This window comes from Dicentrarchus labrax, unplaced genomic scaffold (assembly GCF_905237075.1).
Source record: "Dicentrarchus labrax unplaced genomic scaffold, dlabrax2021, whole genome shotgun sequence".
In the NCBI taxonomy this organism is placed as follows: Eukaryota; Metazoa; Chordata; class Actinopteri; family Moronidae; genus Dicentrarchus; species Dicentrarchus labrax.
The window spans coordinates 15,781,596-15,803,833 of NW_026136712.1; the positions used below are offsets into that span (position 1 = coordinate 15,781,596).

General features: G+C 40.6%; 1 protein-coding gene across 1 annotated transcript in view; it reads right to left on the reverse strand.

Annotated features, from left to right (window-relative positions):
• Positions 1–1,376: 1,376 nt before the first annotated feature.
• The window catches only part of LOC127373309 (carbohydrate sulfotransferase 15-like), a 34,500-nt gene continuing 13,638 nt past the window's right edge, over positions 1,377–22,238 (reverse strand). Inside the window, 8 exon segments of the mRNA XM_051417668.1 lie at positions 1,377–1,911; positions 3,006–3,153; positions 4,631–4,787; positions 6,400–6,556; positions 9,794–9,937; positions 13,712–14,051; positions 15,674–15,809; positions 15,811–16,265. Of these exon segments, the coding sequence (XP_051273628.1) occupies positions 1,712–1,911; positions 3,006–3,153; positions 4,631–4,787; positions 6,400–6,556; positions 9,794–9,937; positions 13,712–14,051; positions 15,674–15,809; positions 15,811–16,115 (1,587 nt within the window). The 5' untranslated portion in view covers positions 16,116–16,265 and the 3' untranslated portion in view covers positions 1,377–1,711.

Consider the following 22,238-nt stretch of genomic DNA (forward strand, 5'->3'; position numbering starts at 1 on the left):
AATTGAAGTTGGTTGGAAGCTCTCATTGAAGCAGAACCTCTTCAGCCAGCCAGATGGACCATCCAACTCCAAACAAAATATGCAAATTATTTGCACTTACTTTTTTTTTCTTTTTTCTACACAGATTGTCTTGGTTTCAGTGAGAAGGAAGTAGTCAAAGCTGCTGCTGCTTTTGAGATTGCACAGTGAAACAGCTGCATTTCTTTTTGAAACAACTAACAGGAATCTCATGTTCAATAAATTTGTGTGATTGCAGGTTTTGTCTTAATTATAAAAAGAGGTTTTTGAGTGGTATTTGGGTCAGTTTGTCTTGATGTTAAGGCTGGAAAGGAAAGCTTAAGGGCTGCCAGAAAAGAAAGACATAACTACTGACAGCTTGAATTTTTTTTTCTCTCTCCCTTTTTCTTGTTTAAAATTGAGCCACATTTTTGTGTTTAAAGCACACTAAATCATCTGGATGTTGTATTTTTCTGTTGCTGTGCCTGAAGTCCAAGTTGCAACTGTTTATTGGTAAGTATTGTCTGCCCTCTGGTGTACTGTGATGATGTTACAACTTCAGCACGTACAGTATTTCAGTATCTCAAAGTATCGTCTTTTATTAATTTAAATTCATCAGCAGTGCTTAACAGTGTTTTTAAACGCATGTAGACTAATTGTTGCTTTGTTAGGTGTTATCTTTAGGTTTGCGGTGTCTGTCTGAAGTGCCTGAAAGTCTTTGTTTCAGTTGCTAGATTAAATTGTCTGGTTTAATAGCTTCAAATCTAATCACAAACATTTGAATTCAGCTTCTTACTAATTGGTAATTATTCAGTGTTTGTGACAACCTTTCAACAGAAGGAGAGAAAATTATAATGAAAGCGTGATCAGAGTAATTACATGGCTGCTTTTCAGCTGACTCATTCAACGTCAGCCAGGAAAAAAATGTCATTTAGATTTCCTTTAATCTCCTCGTTTAATGTCCACATACAGTATATCCACTGTCTGAAGGCTTCTGGAAGACAGCATTTATTCCATCTGATGTCTTCATTTTCAGCCTTCAGTCTGCTAGTATTATTAACAACAGCAATACTGTTGGATAGGGCCAATGTTAAGGTTGCAACTACATGTGGTTTCCAGTAGAGGGTGGTGTTGTTTCACTAAACCCTGGTGCTCTTATTTCACAGACTCTATTCAGCTTGTTGTCACAATATATATCACTTAGGAGACTTTTAATTATGATCAAGGCACAGTGCAAGTCTTTTATCTGCCTGGATATATTCCAGCTGTTTACAAAAAAGATGAAAACTACTTCAGTAGGTGTCATCTTTTCAGTTCTGTGAGGCAGACTATCTTTTAATTAATCTAAGCTAAACTTAAAAAGACAACACATGACTCTGTTTTAATATCTTTGAATTCACTATTTAATTTTAACATCTGGTCACAAAAAAATAAAACAATCAAGACCTGCCAACATCTCTTTCTCTCTTGTATTCACTCGCTCACATACACACACACACAACACAAAATCATCACACTCTCTTGTGCTATTTTCTATCTTTGATTCATCTCTGCTTTTATAACTTAAAGAATAATTTAAATTTAAAAAAAAAAACAACATTGATTTTCATGGGCACTTGAGAGATGAAACTCAACAAAAGGGGCTGGCTGACACATCAGTGGTTTTTTTTTTTTTTTTTTTTTTTTTACTGAAGAAAAGGGGGAGATGGGTTGTTCAGAGTTTTGAGTTGTTCTCCCAGAGGAAGGAGTCATTCCGCAGCACTTTGGCCAATTTCTCGTTGAATGGCATGTAGAAATCCCGCAGGATCTCTTTAGTGATGGGCAGCATGGGTCCCAGATTTTTGTCAGCTGGCCTCCTGGTGTTTGACGCTGGACTTCTTGTGATTTCTGACTCTATTTCTTTTGTCAAAGGCCCTGTAAAACACACACAAACTCATTTTTTTCACATCCCTTCTTTCTGGGCCACTTCAGATTTTGCCGCAGCACTAAACAAATGGAACAAAATACAGTAAAGGACTCTGAAATGTCACTGTGTATCAGCAGTGCTCTGAGCAGAAGATTTGATGCTCTGGGAGGTAATTCGCACCTTGGCTGATGTTGGCAGCTCTTTGAAGAGCAAAGTCTGAGCTTTGGGGCAATTAAATGGTGGGACGAACCAGTGAGACAGAAGTAAGGGGGGCTTCAAGACTACAGGGCAAAACTGTGTTTGACTGTCCCATATAAACACTGGCCTGTGACTAACAGCAATCTACTTTATACTCCGAGGTACTTTTTTGATAATGAAAGTAGTGAAACAATAAGAAAGCTCAGAACTGTATCTTAAGGAAATGTTATTTTCTTTTCTAAGCTAGTGGGCTGCACTTCAAAATCTTCTAATGTAATACATGCACTGCTCTTTGTTAACATGGTAGACAGTACCAGGAAACCCTCATTATCTCCCTTGAGTACTTTTAACGCTACATGCAGACATTTGTGGCTGAAACGAAAAGCATTCAACCTGCAAAAGGCAGTTGTCATATTAGGTTATGCAATACTAATATAAATATTTACAAAAATGGGACAGTTGCAAGTAGAAACACAATACAAAGCTGCAACAACAAGCCTGTTTTGGGTTCAAATGGGAGTTGAGTTTTTTTTGGGGGTGCCACATTCTTTTTTCTTTTTTTTTTTTTTCTTTCTTTTTTGTTACTGTGTTAAAAATGTTTGAGACCACACATCAGTTCTTAACAGCAAGCTGAGCTTCTCATTCATCAGCATTATAGGCTTGAGCAAATTTTAATCATGTTGTAATCATGCCATATTAATATGACAATAGCTCATATTGAATTTGTCTCATCAGCACACGTTTCAGATTTCTGCATCCCTACTGATATAATAATAATACTAATGACAGTCAGTGTAATGCATTTAACATTACACAGTCCTAATTGTCTTTAGTGCTGTGTCTGAATTATATTGATCAGTCCCCAGAGGGAATAATTACATGATTGAATGTGTTGCTTACTCACCCAAATTAAGGAAATCAAAGACTTTGTGCATTGTGTATTTCCTATTAGAGGCATGGTCTTCCAACCTCAGGACCAGAATCTGTTCCCTGCTGAAGACGGTCAGCCAGTCCATTAAGTACACAATGTACACACCAACTTGCAATCTGACCTGAGGACACAAAACAGACGAATCGATGTGAGATAACCGAACTTTATCCACGAAACGTCCTCCTCGGCAGGGGGAGTGGAGTGTATGCATGGTTAAACTTCTTTAAGATAATGAACAGAGGGAGGGAGGGGAAGACGGAGGGAGGGAATTCCACCGGCTTTCTCTTTCATCTTCCCTATGCGTTCAGCTGGGTAATGCTGGGCACTGCGTGGGCATGTGCTTGTCTCATGCTGTGTGAGTGGTTGAGGGATCTGAGAAAGATTTCCTCTAGCATCAGAAACCTTGCATCAACACCTGCCAGTGGACCGGATACTCAGTTGTACCGATTCATGGTGGTGTTTTGTTTCAACCCGTTCTTGTGATCCATCAATGCGAGGATGTGTTGCTGTTTGATAGCTCTGTGAATTGAGTATATTTAGATTTTAGATTGTTGGTCGGATAAAAGAACCAATTTGAAAATGTCAGCTTGGGCCTCTGGGAACTTGTGATGGGCATTTTTCACATTTTGTTGATTGATCCGTTTTGAAATTCATTAAAAAAAAACGTTCTCCAGAAAATATAGCAGCCACTGATCTTTTGTGAGATTTCACCAGAGCATTTCAGCGCAGCCTAATTGTTGTTGAAATGGATTTTTTAGATACCCGTGTGACAGTTCTTTGCAAAACAGTAGGCGTAAACAAAACACCTTGTTACTGGGAAAAGAATTATCTGTGTCCTTCTGCCTCTTTAGCAAAACTGAAAGGCCATTCAGAATAAATTATTACAAGCCTGGCCAGCAACTCTTCCTTTTGTTAAATCAATTTGGTACAACAGTGAAGGCCAATTGTGTTCTTATGCTGGTGTTTATTTCTCTGTTCTCCCCGGTACTCTAATTTGAACTCTAAAACTTTTATCGAGGAACCACAAGCATGTGAGACCATTGTAAGGACAGCTGTAATGCTTTTCACATGGTCTAATAACTCTGAGGAGATATTAGTGGATGGACCATTAGGCCAGCGGCAGAGAGTGAGCATGCTCCCAGAGGCCCATAAAGCTTGTCAGTGGCAGTTGGAGAGGAGGACCTCAGAATATAAGGCAGCCTGGAGGGGGAGCCAAAAGAGGACGGGCCAGTCTGCCCCAGGGCACTGTGGGGAAAAGCTGGACTGGGGCCCAACATTGGGGCCCTGCACTGGCTGACACTAAGACTTGGTCTGTTTTGTGAGTAAGAAGGAAGTTCACACCAGCAGTAAACTAGGTTTTCTTGTACAAAGAGAGGCTATAGACATTGCCCTGCTCGGTGGTTCAACAGTGTTGCCAATCCCTTTCATAGAGTCCGTCTTGCAAGCTTTAGCATGTGCTAATGAAGTGTGAATTTCACTCCATCTGTCTTTTTCACTCCTTTTTCTTTTTCTTTCTTCCCACCAGCTAAAATGCTGGTCGCTAAAGTCCGGTGTTTTGCAGGGCTGCGAGACAAAAGAGAGAGGGAGGGTACACTCACTGGCATGGCATTGTTGACAGTAGTGTTGTAGACACAGGAGCGCATTGTGTACTCTGTAAGGCACCCCTCGAATAACTGCAGTGACTCTGACACCTTCTCGTGGAAATCCTCTGCAGACTTATTGGCAATACCAAAGTAAAGGTAGTCAGAGTAGAGCCTGCAAGACAACAGAGATAATCTGTGAGCAAATTTGAACATGAGATAGACCCTGAAATTTCACTTTTGGGAGAAAAAAAAAAGACATTTTCAGCTTTTTACAAAAGAAGCACATGGTCTAACTCATATTGTCTCACATCAAAAATCTGTTTCCTGCAGCAACACAGGCACTGTTCACTGTATACAGGTTACGAGGTGCAACTGCAGTGTTGAAAGTTCAGAAAATGCTTCCAGTTGTACAAACTGAAGACAAACATAAGGAGAAATTGTAATATGTCTTCACTTACAGGGACTGGACACTTGCAAAATGTCACATGAAACCCAATTCCTCAAAAGTACTTTAAAGTCGGAAATTAACAACCAAAATGTTACAAAGAAAACCCACCTCTACAAGAAGGAGGAGATCAGAAAGTCTCTTAACTTTTTGTCAGAGTAGCTAAGTAAGGGGGCTAACCAAAAATAAAATCCCTTGGACCAGAGGACTAGATCTCTTATCAAGGAGAAAGGCAAGATCTTGCAGATCTGCAGCGACGTGTTGACGATCTAGAGCAATATTCTCGCATCAATGATTTGAATAGAAGCAAACTTTAGACCTTCACAACTCTACTGCCGGAGGAAAAGAAGGTGAGGACGCCTTACTTTGAAAGCAAGAAGTGAATATGCAATTTTGGCTTGCTATACGCTTCCTCAGCAGGGCAGGAAAACTTATTGTAATCCGCTTTGTGAACAGAAAATTCAAACGTGGAATACTGAGGCAGGCCAGAAAGCTGCAGGGGACTGCAGTGTATCTGAATGAACATCTAACTAAAAACAACTGATACAGCCAACAGGCAGTTATCCTTAAAAAGCAAAACAAAATACAAGCAACATGTACAAGGAGCTGCCATCTGTGGATAAGGCTGAGCAGATCACTGGAGGAAGCAAAAGTAATAATGGTAAGAGAACAGATTGACTTTGATAATTATAAATGAATAGTCAGCCTTGTTTGGACAACTGGATGTTGATTAAATGTGATTTATGGGTAAACTGAGAGATGGAGAGACTGTGAACAATGACACTAATACACTTGCAGGATTGGATTTTCTCCATGTGATCAGTTTCCATAGAACTGAATGAACAATATTCAAAGAAGTGGAGATTTAAACCAGTTTATGACAAATTTTAACAAATTGCTGCATTATACTGAAGAATAGTTCTATCAAAAGTGTGAATATGGATGGATTCATATCAATAATACATTTCAATAGCAGGACAAAAGCAATTATAGCGAGCGTGTTCATATATTCTCTCAAGTAAAAATAAATGTTAACAGCATAAAGTAATCCCAGTTTAAACAGAATGCCTGCGAGGCATTCAGCAGTACGCTCTCCACACCTCTGATAAAGGTGTCATAATGAAAACTTGTTATGTGACAGCCAGACTCAATAAAAGGCAACAAATCTTCTGTGACAACAGGTCTTTTGTTTCCTATAAACAGAGAAAGTAGTAGTATCTGTCTGTATCTACGGTGTAAACAGCTATGATAGAGGCACAAAGGTGAAGGTGTGCAACTGTATCTGCTTCGTTGCAGGCATTTTAGTGCAGATACGCAGTGAAACAGAGATTACTCCCACCTTTCCACTGGGTCCCTGAGCATGATGATGAAGCGGGCATCTGGCTGCAGGGCATGGACGAAGTCTTGTATAAGGAAGGGAGGCTCTCCCTCTGTGGTGTTGTCATAGAAATACACCCAGGCGTTGTTATCCCACATGGTAGATGCACTGGCCTCTCCTGCAAAACACACCCACAGTGTTTCAGCTAAAAACATAGACACAGACCGTCACACACATATAATTACGCAGTCACGCAGAGACGGAACAAAACACAAAAGTATACATTTTCATAGTTCTTCTCTCTCTTCGGCACTTCATTTGATGACTGTAGTGAAATAATAATAAGGCTCATTGTTTTTCAAGCAAAAATGTCAAATATTTCATAGTTCCAACTTCTCCAATGTGAGGCTTTGCTGCTTTTTGTTGCATTACACTCTAAATGGAATATATTTGGGTCTGTTGGTTCGACAGAATAATTGGAAGACATAATTTTGGGCTCTGGGAAATTGTTGATAATTAAGATAGTTGTTAGTAGCTCTACTTTAAACCAATTTTCTGCTTCAAAAATATGTTTGTATTTTAGTTTACAGTAAACAAGACTCTTGCAGGAAATGTAGTGTATTGTGGGAAGAAACTTAATGGGTGATTATGCTCTAAACTCCCTCAAAGTATGTAAAAAAAAAAAAAACAATAAACGACTAAACTGCTCAGTGTTACTTTTTAGGTCCAATAGTGACCTACAGTTTTGTACTATTGTTATATCTGACTTTCAATCATTTTAAAACATAATCAAATATAAACACATAAATTTCCCTTTTTCTGAAATCCATGATAAACCACAAATATGCGGAAGTTTGTTTCCACTTCTTCATGAAACTGCCTCTAAACTTGAGGCTGGAACTAACAAACACAGCATGCTCCCAACACATGCAACAAGTCAATAAAATGAAAGATTCTAAAGCAAGAGCACAAACAAGAAAAGCAAGAGCAATTACATCTCCAGCTGTGAGCAAAATTGTGGAATGACTGCAATCCACACAGTGACAGTGCTGGCGCTCTTAACGAGTCAGAGGACGTCGTTTCTCAAACAATTTGAGAGCAGGAACTTTATCTGGCTGTGCTGAGAAATGATATCCAGGATTCATTAGGCTGTCTGTGCCTTCATTATCCTCTTATCTGTAAAGTGAAGCTGTGATGTATTTCGAAGGAACACAACATGTGCCTTATCTGCCTCCCTTCCTCAGAGAAAGGGATGATAGCTCGGACCTATTTTCTGTGATGACAACGGTGAGAGTGAAACAGGATCGCTGCTAATGCTGTTACGCCTAAAATGATACACACTGTGATCAAGTCTATTTAAGGGTCTCGGTGTCCATTAAAAGGGCTTATTTTTCTCCACGGGGAGAGGCCGTAATAGGGCAAACAAATGGCGGAGCCAGACCGGCGTGCCTCTGGTATTGGCCGGCGGTTGAAGAGAGTCAGAAGCCCAAGATCCTGGCCACAGGCCTGCACCTTGCTGGGCTCTCCCAGGGCATGGTGTGAATACTGAGTGGGGCTTTGGCACACTCCCCCCGTCTTAGAAGGATTATTTATTTAAAGAGGGAAACAAAACAGGGCGGCATGCTAAGCTGTGCTCAATGCAGCAACTCAGTCCAGTGTGAAAAGGGTATTGTTGAAAACTTAAATCAGTTTTTCTTTGCAGCTGAGCAGCTCTTTGAGATCGTGTTTGGACGACGGGAAAAGACAGAGACAGATGGAAGCAGAGGCGCTGGGAGCAGGATATGCAGATAGAGGATGGAGGTTTGTAAGACTTCTCCACCCCACTGCGGATATTATTGCTGTCCTGACACAAAAAGAACAATGATTCCTTTCTGCTGCACTTCAGTGAAGTGGCTAAGTGAAGCAGAAGGAAGTCCAGTATTATTAAGCAGTTAGAGCCTCTCTTTAGGGCTGAGTCACTGGCTCTCTTAAAAATCACAGTCACTCGCTGGAGTGAGAGCGGCTGCTTCGGAGCAGCTCCATGCTTCAGCCTTGCTACCTGCTGCTTTGATAGCAGCTTTGTAATATTGGAGGCGAGATTACAAGTGATGTTCCAGGCAAGCGTCAGGTCCCCCCCAAGCCAAACGCTACTGGCTGCAGCCTAACGAAGGCACAGAGTACTGCCAGTCCACGTCCCACACACAGATCACAATGTTGATACATGGCCTGAGTGACTAATGCGATCCAGCAGAAGGAGGAGAGCTAAAGCTGTCCTTTTGACATTATGTGACACTGACAAAACAGGAAGGCAGAGATTGCACAGAACAGGAAATGTTTGTGCAACTGAACTGTCAGCAGATCTGATTAGCAAGATGGTAATCATCATTTGTATGTTTGTCTCTTAGCTTCCCTCAAATGTGTAATTCTTTAGATTTAGATCTGCTATATTAGATTAGTGGCGCTTCAGAGTAGAGACACACGCTGATGAGTAACTTCCCGTCATAGTGTGCCACTTAAGGTTTGCTGAGTTTCACAATATCCTTTGCTTTGCATGATTAGCGTGAAAAGCTGTGTTTGATATTTCATGTCTGGGTTACAGTTAATCTTATGACTAGTTAATACTAGGCTGGTGGAGGCTGTCAGCTTGTCTTCATTCGAAATTCTTGAGGCATTGGAGTAGGGACATCCATTACAGTTTTTATAGCCCTGATCCTCGTCCAGATCCAAGTCCTTTTGGTTATATAATATTGGTTATCTACCGATAGAGAGTCTGATCCAGTGCTTTACTTTTAAATGTTTATTAAATATGTATCTGAGTCTGACACATTGAAATAACAGCTGTAGCATACTAAATCACCTTATTTTTCATAAGCTAGAGCTACTTCAAATCCAAATATTGAAGGTCCTGGTTCAAGGTTTATAAGCTTAAATTACTAATATGATTTGAGTGGAAATTTATCTGGATTCAGCTCCTGAAACTGACGTAATGCAGTCCGCTAGAGAAAAGGCATATCACTCATAGGCAGAGCCAGGGGGTGGCCAGTGTTTTTTTTAAGAGGGAGGATAGCAGAGTCTAGACACCACAAATAATGTCATGGACCCTTTTTTTCGCCAACAACAGCACTAACTGTGGTTTATTATCAGTGATGTATAATTCCAAATAAAGCATGAACAAAATATTTTATTGTAGCTTTGACTCTTTGCATTCCTTCCTTTCGCTTGCTTTTAACATCAGTGATTTAGGATTATAAACTTATCCTCTGCATTGGCCTTTTTTTTTTACAGCGTACCAGTTAAGTAGTTCAAACACATCACTGGTGAGGCACAATTTAAACAATCTGAATGAGACTGATTGCAAATTATTTATAATATATAGTTATTAAATTTAATCATACAGTATTTACCACCAATGGGAATCGACTGTCATTTTGCTTACCTATGATGATGTTAGGTTGGCTGGGGCTTCCACTGGCATTTGTTGTCAGGTTGCCCTGGATCTGGTAAGCGGCCTGATCGAACAAATCCAGGTAGTCTTCGACTGGGTATCGATCATGAAAGCCCTCGCTCAGACGGATGATACCTGGTTGAGGACAAAGACAGGGATGGTAGATACACTTTGAGTGGTACAAGTACATCTCTTGTGCATGTTTGTTTTTGTTGGAAAGTTATTGCATGGGCAGGAAACTTTAGCACTTAGATGGGTGTGTATCCATCAGGCATGTTTTTTTTCCCGCCCGCCCTCTCCTCCCGATGTGTTTCTGTGATCACACTAAAGGAGGTCATTAGGGCTTCTGTGTTGTCCTGACTGTAGTGTGACCTAATAAAATCCAAGTTCAGATCCAATCCAAATGCTTTCCCTGTTCAGTTCCCAGTGTTTCCAACGAAGGGCCAATGTCAAGTTAATGCTTTAAATGCAGGATTAGCAAATGTGTTTTCCATCTGGGCTGCTGGGGTCTGCGGTAAAATCACAATTTACTAGGCAATAGTGGAGATTCAGTGTAGGATTTAGGACTATCCATGCAGTATAAGGATAATGAGGTAGCTCAGGCGTATGTTACTTTCACTGATGCTTTGATGGTGTCGCAGTAAAACACCTTTCTCTAGTTAGCAGGAAAACATGATCAGAAAATCCTGGTAAACTCTCCCAAATGCCCAGCTTGCATCATTATTAATCTATTCCGGTTACACTTGTATGAGGTGGGATGACGCTAGTGTGTCTCGCTGCAGGCCTTTTTTCTTTCCTTTTTTTCAGCCCTTGAATGAAGCATCACACCATTTTCAAATAGCCTGTGTTTCGTGATGGGTTACTGTATATAGTAGACACATCTGATTAAAATTCAAACTGCTCTTCTAAGAAAGTTATGTGGCACGGATCGCATCAAATCACCTTTTCATTGCATCGGATGAGTGGAGCCTTGAGGGGAATGAAATAAATAAATACAAAACAAGACCATTTGAATTCAGAGTGTTCTCAAAGGATGTCTTAAGAGAAAAGTGCTGATTACCAGAGCATAGCTCTAAGTGCAGCACTGGAAGGGATGGAGAGAAAAGGAAGAAAGTGGCAGCAAAGATGAAAGAAAGGGGAGTATAGGGGGGACAATAACTGAGAGGGACCTATGTCCTTGGGATACAGCAGCAATATACGCAACATCACAGGCTGCAGAAAACACAAGCACGAGGCAGGCAAATTAAGGGAAACAACTCATCCACATCCTGCAGCTTTATGAGGTTCAAATAATTATCAACTCGAACTGAACACAACACATTAAAATAAGTATTGCATGCAGACTGATCAATCCACCAGTTAGGTTTTGTGAGTCTTAGAGGGATTAGGGGCATAGTCAGCAACTGGATGAACTTCAAAAGGATTGCTTTGGCTGCGACAGTTAAGCCTCCTTTGATATTTGTGGTGAGAATTTGGATGAAATTTTCCCCAAAAAAATTTGCCCATTGCCAATGTATCTAGCTCCCTCAACAAGTATCATGCCAAAACCCCCGGGGGAAATTATTAAAATCATTAAGTAATTTTTAAACACATGGTTCCAGGCAAAATGTATCAATCATTGCTGAGCAGAAGAATAGCGTTCATCCACTGTGAGAAATTACTATTAAAAAATTGAGTCCTCATGCTGCGTTGATGAGCTAGTACGGCTGCTGTTCTTAAAGAAGAATTATGAGATTATCTACACACTGTATGTGCGCATTTTTCAACTCAGTATAAAGTCATTATCTGATCTGCTTTTCCTAATCACTACTGACTTTGAACAGATCGGTCTACAGTTTAACTGCTACTCTTCACATTTATTTTCTTTCTCCCACTATTTCTTCACAAATGCAGACACACATTAGTGACACACACACACACACACACACACACACACACACACACACACACACACACACACACACACACACACACACTGACTCACACTCCTGATGCCTGCCTCTTGAGCTGCGGAAGGTTTTTCATTATTCATGAGTCTTAATGGCTGTTTCAGTTATAAAGGAAAACAAAAAACATGTAGCTACTGAGGATGATGCTTTGCCTTGTTTTGGAAGCACAAGCATAAGACAAATTTAGAATAGGGCATTCTAGTGGAACAGCTAACCTGGACACTAATTATCAACTAAATTTTGTTTTTAAAAGGGGAGAAAAGAAGGGGAGAACTTTTTTTAGCGATGTTTGGAAGAAGTCACTAAATCAAACCAAAGGAGCAATGCAACAAAGCATCTGCAAGTGAAGTGAGGGTTTGATTTCTTTATTACAGAGGGTTTTCACTTCACTCAAATACAGCCCCCCCCCCCTCAGATCGCATTGGCTTTCAATCCCATCTGTGGTGGCATGGTGGTTCTTTTAACATCACAGATGCACATAGTGAAGAGAAACACACGATGGCATCCACACATTTAGATGACAGAACCGCCATACGACCAGATGTCTGCTGTGAGGCAGCTCTTACCTCTCGACGCACAGTTTGAGGGCTTATCTCTTTGTTTGAGAAAATGACATATTACCACCTGTTCAAACTCCATGACAACCAACAGCGGAAGCCAAAATTGTGGAAGTAGGTTGTGTGTGTCTGTAAAAAGTGAACTGAAACAAGGCACTGATTGTGTGGTAATGCATAAGTCTCCACCAGCTAAATTGGCAAGAATTCCCTAAAACTAAAGAGAAATAACATCCTGAAATATCCCTCTAAGAGTTTGTAAAATATGCAACAGCTCCCTCATAAAATGAAATGATTTGCTTTCTAATTAAATAAATGTATGATTGCTCTGTTACTCTTTTAAATGAGAGTATAAAATCCACGGTGTTCAAAGATGGAGCAGCCAGAAAGCTGTAAAATAGAGCAAGAACTAGAAGCCGAAGGAAGCAGAGTACATGGTGGGAAGACATGTCGCAAGGAACGAGTGCAACATTAACGTTTGCTAAACAAGTGCAGGAAACAGTGCACCCACACATGTGGGTTCAAAGCGTGTGAGGAGGCTGTATTTTTCATGTATTCTTTTCAAGTGGTTTCTACCACAGAGACAAATCTATGTCACAGATGATGTTGAAGTACAGTTCGTCTTGATTCTTCTGCGCATAGTCCTAGTTGAGCCGTTAATGAGCACCGTCGCTGCATGTGCTCAACCGTCAATGTACCAAGATGGGGAAGTTGCACTGGTAAGAGATGATGGCGTTAAAGCACACAGGAAGGGGGGAAGAAAAAGACTGCAGCCATTCAAAATGTTGAATGAACAAGGCAATAAAGGACTTAAATACACCATTAGAGCTGTAAATTTGGGGCTAACAACTCTCAGGTAGAAAATAAACTGTTTAAGATTATTCTCATGCACAGCACAAGCTGAGTCTTGAATATTCATTTCTCGGTTAATTGCATTGGGAGATTGAACTGCGTGCATCAGAGATACTTAATTCATGTCACATTCAGGGCTCACACCTAGCTAGGTTTGATAATAAAAAACCAAACAATTGCGGTTGCTGTTTTTGCTGTATTGGATGTAAATCAATTTTCAGTTTGACATAATGTGAAGTTCTCAGTCAATATCCAAAGGAGTAGAAATTACGGAATTCTGTTACCGCAATCCACACATCTTAACAATATAATGACTGTAAGAATACAGGAGATGAATTTAATTACGCTCATGAAACAGACAGGCCTGCCTTGAAGGTTGAGACCCCCTCAGACGCCTGTCAGTGATTGCTTTTCTGAAGCCCCTGAGGTATGGCTCTGCCAGAATGATATACTGTAGAGAGTCACATTTCACACTTATAAAGCTCTCAGGCTCTCATTATTGTGTACCAGCCTGGAGGCCTCTACCACATAAAATTATAGTTTTCTTTACTCACCAAACCTCTTGCGGGTCCACCAGTGTGGCTCTTTGAAAGTGGTGAACTTGACATCAGGGTGCAGCCTCAGTCTGTCATACAGGTCCGTTGTGCCACACTTTGGTTGGCCAATGATATAGAAATATGGAAGGCACCGCATGCGGTAGAGTTTCCCTTCGCGGTGAAACAAGTGTTCTCGGAAAGTGTTCCTCAAGTGCTGAAACACTGTGCGGAAGCGCCTAGAATAGCGTGCGTACAAGTTTGTCCTGTATGGGTCCGAAGTGATATTCCCAGTGTATTCCTCATACCAGCAGGGGTTCTTGACACCAGGCAGGAATTTGCGGGGGACAACAGAAAACATCTGTAAAAGCAAAGAAAGTGGCCTGCATTAAGCTGCTGAGTCACCGTACTTCCCAAATATATAAACATATTTCAAACAAGGCCTTCTGTAAACCCATGAAATTATCATTGCTATGGCTGCACAGCGGAAGATAAATACATTCCAGTCATTTCACAGATACATGATAGGAAGTGGTTTGTTTAAACAATTTTTTATTGTGTGCAGGCCACTGTTTTGGCAATTGTAGAAAAACACCATCTGTGTGGGATCCAACTTCACGTTCTCAACCAGCATGTGCAGGAGGATACAGACTCTAGAGGGGCAGCCTTGCTGTATATTGACTTTAGAGGCATAGACACACTGACTGAAGTGAATGTACATATATACATACACATACAGTGCAGCTGGAAAGTATTTAGAAATGGATATATTGGCCCTGAATCTATTTGAGGTTGTTTACATCCACATTAGATGAACAGTGTGGGAATTCTAGCCATTTTTCTAACTCCAGTTTTAGGAAACAGAAAGTGATAAACAAGTTCGCATGACCTGTTTAATAATTGGATCAAATCCTTTTAATTCAATGAATGTCCAAAGGCTACATTCCAACCGACCTCAGCACACACTGATCTTCACTGTTGTTGCTTTGCCTGGCCTGTACTGCAGCTATCTTCACTTTTCCAACTTTTTCCGACTTGGCCAGTCAAGAACATTCCACTTTTAGCTATGAAAAACTCAAACTTGAATCATTGCTTCAAGTTCCTCCTGATGCACTGGCCTAAAAAGGGCTAAAAGTCCTTTATTATTCACCCAATAAGGATGTGCAACCCAACACATAAACCCTATACTGAATATTCATTGTTTCATTCATTGTTTCACATATCCAATATGGACTCAAGCTAAACAGTAGAAAATTAAAGCATTTGTGTCCTATTACATTAAGTGTTTTTTGGTGATCCAACACAACAAAGGCCCATGTCACTATGACTCGCTCACTGCCTGTGAGACACAGCTACTTTAAGCACAATTAATGCCGGATCCATCCACAGATGTGGTATTGATTGTCCCGCAGCCACACTCTCCTATTCATTAGCTGGTTCAATAAGAAATTAGTTATATTCCAAATAGCCCCGGCACAAGCCATTATCGTTAGGATTAACAATTAATTGAACCAGGCGTTGAGGTGAGACGGACATTGCGAGAAAGCCACAGGGCCAATGTTGGAAGACGATGGGATGACTTTGAGCTTTAAATCCCCTCTGAAAAAAAAGAAATTGGTAGAGACATATGCAATTATCTGGTGTGACATGAAGTGTTATACAAGGTTTTCAGAGCAGTTTTATCTCTTTATAAATTAAATTAGAAACTTCAACCGGTGGGAAATTGCAACAGCATAGCCGTATTGAACCCTGTGTAGACCGCATGTAGGTACGAATACTGATTTGAATCATCTTTTAGCATTTAATTACGCTTCAAGATACATCTGTGATTGTCAATTAAAAGAGAAATCAATGTCAGTCTGGGCAATGTATGTTTTATAATTAAAAAAGAGAGATAACATTATTAAACACTGCAATATTCAATGCAGCACCACATTTTTGTATATATTAAATGAGAAATTAGACAGATTTGGCTATACTCACATGTGGCTCACTGTTAACAAGTGCCTTGACCTCTGGGAGCTGTCGACTGCTACGAAACTCCACCTTGGATGTGATGGACTTTACCACAAGTTTGATATGTGCGTAGTCCTTGACTGAGGAGAGGTTGTAGGCAAAAGGTCCCAGGGCTGACGAGGCTGCTGAAGTGGTAGGGTGAAGGAGTGAGGAGCAGGCCCTTCTTGTCTCCTGTCAGAATGTACGAAGCCATGATGAGGAATGTGACGGCCAGGCCGAACAGGAAGCTGTAGAGCCTGATCTTTCGGAAGCAGCCCAGGGTGTTCCAGCGCTTTGGCAGCTCCCGTTTCACCTCCAGGACTGCAAACAGGTTCATGGGCGTGTCGTCCACCTGCAGCAGCAGTGGCCTCTTGCGGTAATCGTCCACTGTGGAGCCCAGCAGGCTGTATTTGTAGTCCATCTGTGTCATGGTGTCAACAGCCTGCAAGTCCCAGGTGTCACAGCTCAGACACAGGGTGGCATTATAGAGCAGGAGCCAGCCAGACAGGAGGTCTTGGGATGGGTGTTAAGTTGATATCCATAATGAGTTGTGGAGCCCACATCATCCACTGACATCTGCCTAGTAAGAGGGAAAAGAAAGAGATGAACAACTGTCAATACAGACTCTTTTTTAATGTATGGGCTTATGCAGCAACTTCCCTAACCTGAGAAATATATATATAATAATCCTTTGTTACCGCCTTCTGTGTAGCGGAGGCTTCCTGTGTCACATTTACATCCTGTTCAAGTGCTGACTTGCATTTGTGTATCTGCTTCACTTGGGACACAGGTTGCTATCAAGGCCAGGCACTGATTGAAATTCTTTCCATTTTAGTTTAAGCATACATTTTATACCTCAAGAGAATGTCATCTCATCCCTTAGTCTCTCCCAGTTATAAATTAATGCTGTTTTATGAAAGCAGTGAAACGATTAAACCTGCAGTTGTAGCAATATAACCTCAGGCTGAACAAAAGAAAAATAAATTGATAGTAGAGAAACAGTGAAAGAAATCTGCCTGCTCTGAATATTGACGACTTACATGAAATGGCACGAAGAAGTAACGAATCATCCTGTAAATGTCAACTTAATTCAAAATGTCACAATTTCTTGGAAAATCGGACAAATTTTGATCGTGACTAAAAAAAACAAAACAAATGATGTTACGCGGGGTTAAACTAATTTCACTGACTTCCTGTTTTAATCAGAGAGCACAGCAGCACCCTCACAGTCCATCCTCCCTGTGCATCGGAGTCACAATATGGAGGGAGCGATAAGGACGAGGGATGTATTCAGCCTATGAGGCTGTGTATCAGAGTCTCCTGGGGAGAGACACGAATATAAGACATACCCGGGCCTGGACGGGAAAGGGATTATATTATCAGAAAATGGTATTCCTCACTGTGTAGTCACATGGATCAACAGTCGCCCACAGATAAAAGGAGGGCCAATGTCTAAAGGGTGAAAGAATTGGGGATCTTTAATGATAATGCTCCTGCAGCAGCAGCGTCTAGTGTTATCCTTGAGGCTCTCTTTGTGTCTGGAGCTAAGCCAACATGATGGCAGTGAATACAATACAGCATAATGACAAAAAGCCAACAGAACCAAGGGTCTAGGACACTTTTCAAAGAATGAGTGGGATGTTCAGGAATATGGCTGAAGCCCCTGGTAATGTTTTACACCTTCACACTTGAAACTGCATGGATACAGCCATGTATCTCCTCCTGCTCGCATACATCAGAAGATAAGGGCCCCTATGGAAGTGAGTCATCGCTCCTCCTCGCAGCTCCTGATATTGTCTACCCCCCCTCTTCCCCACCACCGCCCATCGCCCACACCCTTGCACAATTTCTGTATTCATGGAGCTTGCAGCAGAGCTGATAAGAGGATGGCTGGAGAGCGCCTGCCTACCCGCTCAAGCAATGTCATTTACCCCAAGCTGGGCCCTCAGCATCACACGACAGCAACTGTCTCTCCAGGAGACAGGTGGGGAAATAACGAGACACGCGCTGAAAAGACCGATATCCAACCCACAAGAAGTTTTCTGACTGAAACTTCAGTTGGTGAAAAAGAGAGCGCTGAAGAATAAAGTATTCACTGCAAGAAGCTGAAACCACAGTCGGATATTAATATGTTTTCGCTTTTAGCCAGAAAATGAACCTCTCTTTTGGAGCAGGATTATTTTTATAAATAAATTAAAAAAAGAGTGAGAGTAATGGATTTTAAATTACATTATCTACTTCAATTAAAGTTTGCCCACACATCGCAGATGGTGTATCAGTGCTTGTCTTGCATAATAGTTCACCAGAACAAGTAGTGTTCATGTATTTCTTGTTATTTAAATAGTCTGTAATGATGTAGGGTTCCATTTTAGCAACTTCTTTAAAATTTTCCAAAGCTTCAAAATGACTGAGAGGTTTGCTTTTAACAGAAATGTAATTACTGGAGGTCAGATGTCCTCTCCATCACAGAGAAGGACACTATACTGTGTAATCAAGGCGCTGAAAGTAGGATGGCATTTTCAGGGTTGTACTTGTAACAAGCCCACTGTTTCCTATTGATGAGCAAATTCGCTCATCTGTAGTCGTCATGCCATTAGCACTTATTGACTGTCTGCGTCTTTCGTCAAGGCTGAAGTCAACGGGGTTCTCGTGCTCAAGGTGATTTTAAAAAAGAGGGAAGTAGGAAGAAGCCATAAGGGTTAAAGATGGAAAGAGAGATAAAAAGAGAGTAGACAGATGAAAGTAGATGAGAAAGAGGAAAAAGGGACTGTGTCATTGATGAAAGAATGTCACTCTCAAGGGAAGTCGCATCTAAATCAATCAGCCAGCTAAGTGTAGCAGTGGGCAACTGGCAGCTTGACAGATCTGCTCTATTCATAAAGCAAATACGTTGCTGCTGTCCATCAAACATGATGAAATAGCTTAACTCAAATAGAAATATTTCTAGAGGGCAGTGGACAAAGAGGACACAAGGTTGCATCATCTACCTTTTCAGCTGACAAATAATAATAAGTTTGTATTTGAACATTTTCCATACTGGAAATGTTTACCACATTTATTTCTCTAGCTCCAACATCATTTAGTGCCTCTGACCACAGTCTGTGAGATAAATAAGTACATGATTCTATGTTTATTCTAAGTAAGTTATAGCTTTATTGATGGGTAATACATTATTTATTATTGCTTTACAGCTCAGTAATAAGCAATTTACTTTAATATTAGCAATTGCTTTGTATTAGTATTAGTATTAGAACCTGACTGATACTTAAGCTGTGATCTTAATAAATCTGATTTGATATATTGGTCAAGATTACATTTTTAAGATAATAAACACTAAGACATCTTGTAATGTAAAAATGCTTTTGCCAGTACTTTCTGGTCTACACTTCGGCCAATAAACTGTTCAATAAGCTAACATTGGCTCCACTAATGACTTACTATCATTATACTTTAAGACTGGGTAACTTATTAGATAGTAATTAGGTTGTTTAGGGTCATGGGTTTCTTTTCTAATAAGCCATCAAGATTAATTAAATAGCATTAAAGACGAGCAAGATAAACCTAATATGCTAGAGGAGGACAGCAAGGTTGTTCTTACTACTGACTTGTTACTGATCTATGAAGCCATAATAAATGATTTACTAACAATTATTAACATTATTGTGTACAACTTATAAATCCTTTATGCAGGTATGTGACTATGCGATATGAACTCTTAGTCAATTAGGGAGTCTGTAAGTCAAAAAGTGTCTTCTGACTGGAAAGATCAAACACATTAACCACACAGATAACTCAAATTCGTAATGATTGTAATTAACTTAGAAGACACTGGAATCAGTGGTAATGGCCTGCATGCTGTGCTGATGGCTCCCTCCCTGTGTGGTGCAAAATGGAATTGCCTCGGCCTTAATAACTCATCAGAGGGAGACCTCTCCATACTGTCTACCCTGTCATTCAGAGACAGATCAGTGAAACAGGCAATCAGACAGATTTGTTTAAAGTCTGCTGTCTACGCCGCTCTTAGCTGTCCATCTCCGCTCTGGAAAATCCAACCAATCTCCCACACTGGCAGCTAATTGCTGTTCTCTTGTGTACCTTTTCTTCTTCGCTTAACAATTCCTTTCTTTGTGTTTATGGCTGTCAGTACGGGAGGATTGATTGTTTGTGTGAAAAGCTGCAGTGTAGATGGACAGATTATTTTTTTTCCACTTTATAAAAGCACCTATTGTTAATACTTTTAAGCCATCTGCTGCAGCAAATCACATTTCTAACTGGTTATATTACAGCTTTTCTTACGATGTGAACATGAAAATTAGTTTTCTTTGGCATTATTGTTCTGTTTTTCCTTCTATTGTCCATGAATTGTCTTTATAGTCCATAGTGCTCTGCTTTCAAACAATGTGACAAAACCACTCTTTTTTTCCACTTTTAATCATTCATTCCTCAAAACACATCGACAAAGGATCAAATACCTGGCTGGAGAAGCAGTGTGTGCAGTGGAGAGCACACTGTCCTACTTCCTCAGCTGTCTGGGATTTCAAATGGAGGAAATTAATTGCATGGCCTGCTGATGGGACCCTGCAATGCCCTTTTTGTTTTGATTCAAAGCAAACTGCCAGCTATCTCTGTCAGGCTACAGAGAACTCACTGCTCCATATCAAATTGTTAAAATATCTTAGTTAGCCTCAGAGACCTCCATAGACCTGTGTTGTTGTCTTTATCTTCGACAGCTAGAGAAGATTAAAGGGGCTTTTTTTCTACTGGGCATAACACCAACTCATTTACAGTGGAACTCAAAAGTTTCCTATGCTTTTTCTCTTTGGAAACAAGGTGCTCGAAACTCTTGAAGACACTTGTAAGACAATTTGCCTCATATTTGTCTGTCCTCAAAGGACCAGAAGAGGGAGGTCTACTTACATGTCAAGGTATCTTTTATTATTCAGCGCTGTTTACATAGCATGACAGCTTAAACTTCACTTATCTGCAGGAGAAACAGGCTGATTAGAGGTTGCGTTGGAGACTGGGACACAGTGGAAGTGAGCTGATAAGCTTAAAAAAAAAAAGCCTGATTCATATTACCATGAAGAGTGGATGAAAAATGGTTAAGTCCTCAAAGACAAATTAATCACTTGATACCCAATTTATAATTGGGAGTTTAATCAGACATATGTGGATGATGAAGGGGGAATTCAAGGTGCCGCTGGACAAAGAGCATATTCACACTCTCTAGATGTACAGTATGCATTAAAATAGAAAAGATAGTATGAGATGCAGAGCAGGTTATGTAATGATTGACAAACAAGAGAACATAATGTAAACAAGTGGTTATCCCTGATTTATTGTGCAGGTGTGCAAAGTAATACTCACAGCGTAAGTGCAGTGTTGCTTCCTCCCATTACAGATGCAAACATGGAATTTTTCTATAGACTCTGTTATCTGTGACAGTAGTAAAAGACACACCTGGAATGTTCACACAAAAAAGCCAGAGAGAGGGGACAAAGCAAGGAGGCTTTGTAGTTTTTTGACTATGTCCAGGTTGTGGAGGAATATAAAACATGAGCACAAAATGGCAACGTGGACTGAAAACCCTGCGATGAAGACACTTGGGAGACCTTGAGAATAGAACAGCACAGTCTGTCCACAGAGTCCTTGCGTGCAGCTGCCCAGGAGTACTCTCGACCTACTCTCACAGACTGATTTCAACCATCCACTGTCGTACTGAAGACACAGTTTGTCATTCGGGAACAAACTCATCCACTAAGAATGATCAAGCCATTTCCCCTTTAGCAGTACTTACAGCTCATCCAAAGCAAATAAGCAAAAAACTGAGGAATAGAGTAAACAAATAATGACTTCGGTCTGTAAGTAGAATGTCAGTACGGCCTGCAGACTCGGGCAGTTTCCCGTTATGGCTTTTTCCACACAAGTGGCTGATGAGCTGACAGTAAAAGCCGATACTAGCTCAAGGGCTGTAAACATGCATATAATGCATGTTCCCTTCTGAGAAACCATCTGCTCATCCTCACTACCGTGACCTCTTAACATATCCATGAAACGGGAAGTGGGTTTTTTTTGGTTTTAAGTCCACCAAAAACACAGGATGTACTGCTGGGGCAAGAGCATGATAGAACCACTCGGAAGGAAGAACAAAGGATGTGTCACCACTGCGTCAGCTGGAGAAAAATGTTTTTCCACCAGGCCACTCACAATAATTAAAGTTCAGCATGAGGCCACTGCAAGGGTGGTACAGCCATGAGTGTCACCTTGTGATTGGTTGAAGAGCACTGGTGATAAATAGCTGCTGATGACACTGACACTGCCTCCTCTGGTATCAAGGCTATTTTAATTTGCCAGGGCGATCTTAAAGGGCCCAGAGCTTTCTCCATAAACTATAAATAGGTTTTTATATATTATTATATATAAAAAATGTTCAGCAAAAAAGTACCCTAATTGTTTATATTTTTAGTTTTGTGAGTAAAATATTTAACTGAATAGCCTTACGATTTCAGTCCTGGTTGATTTGCCAACACAAGTGGTTACTGTGGCAACAGCA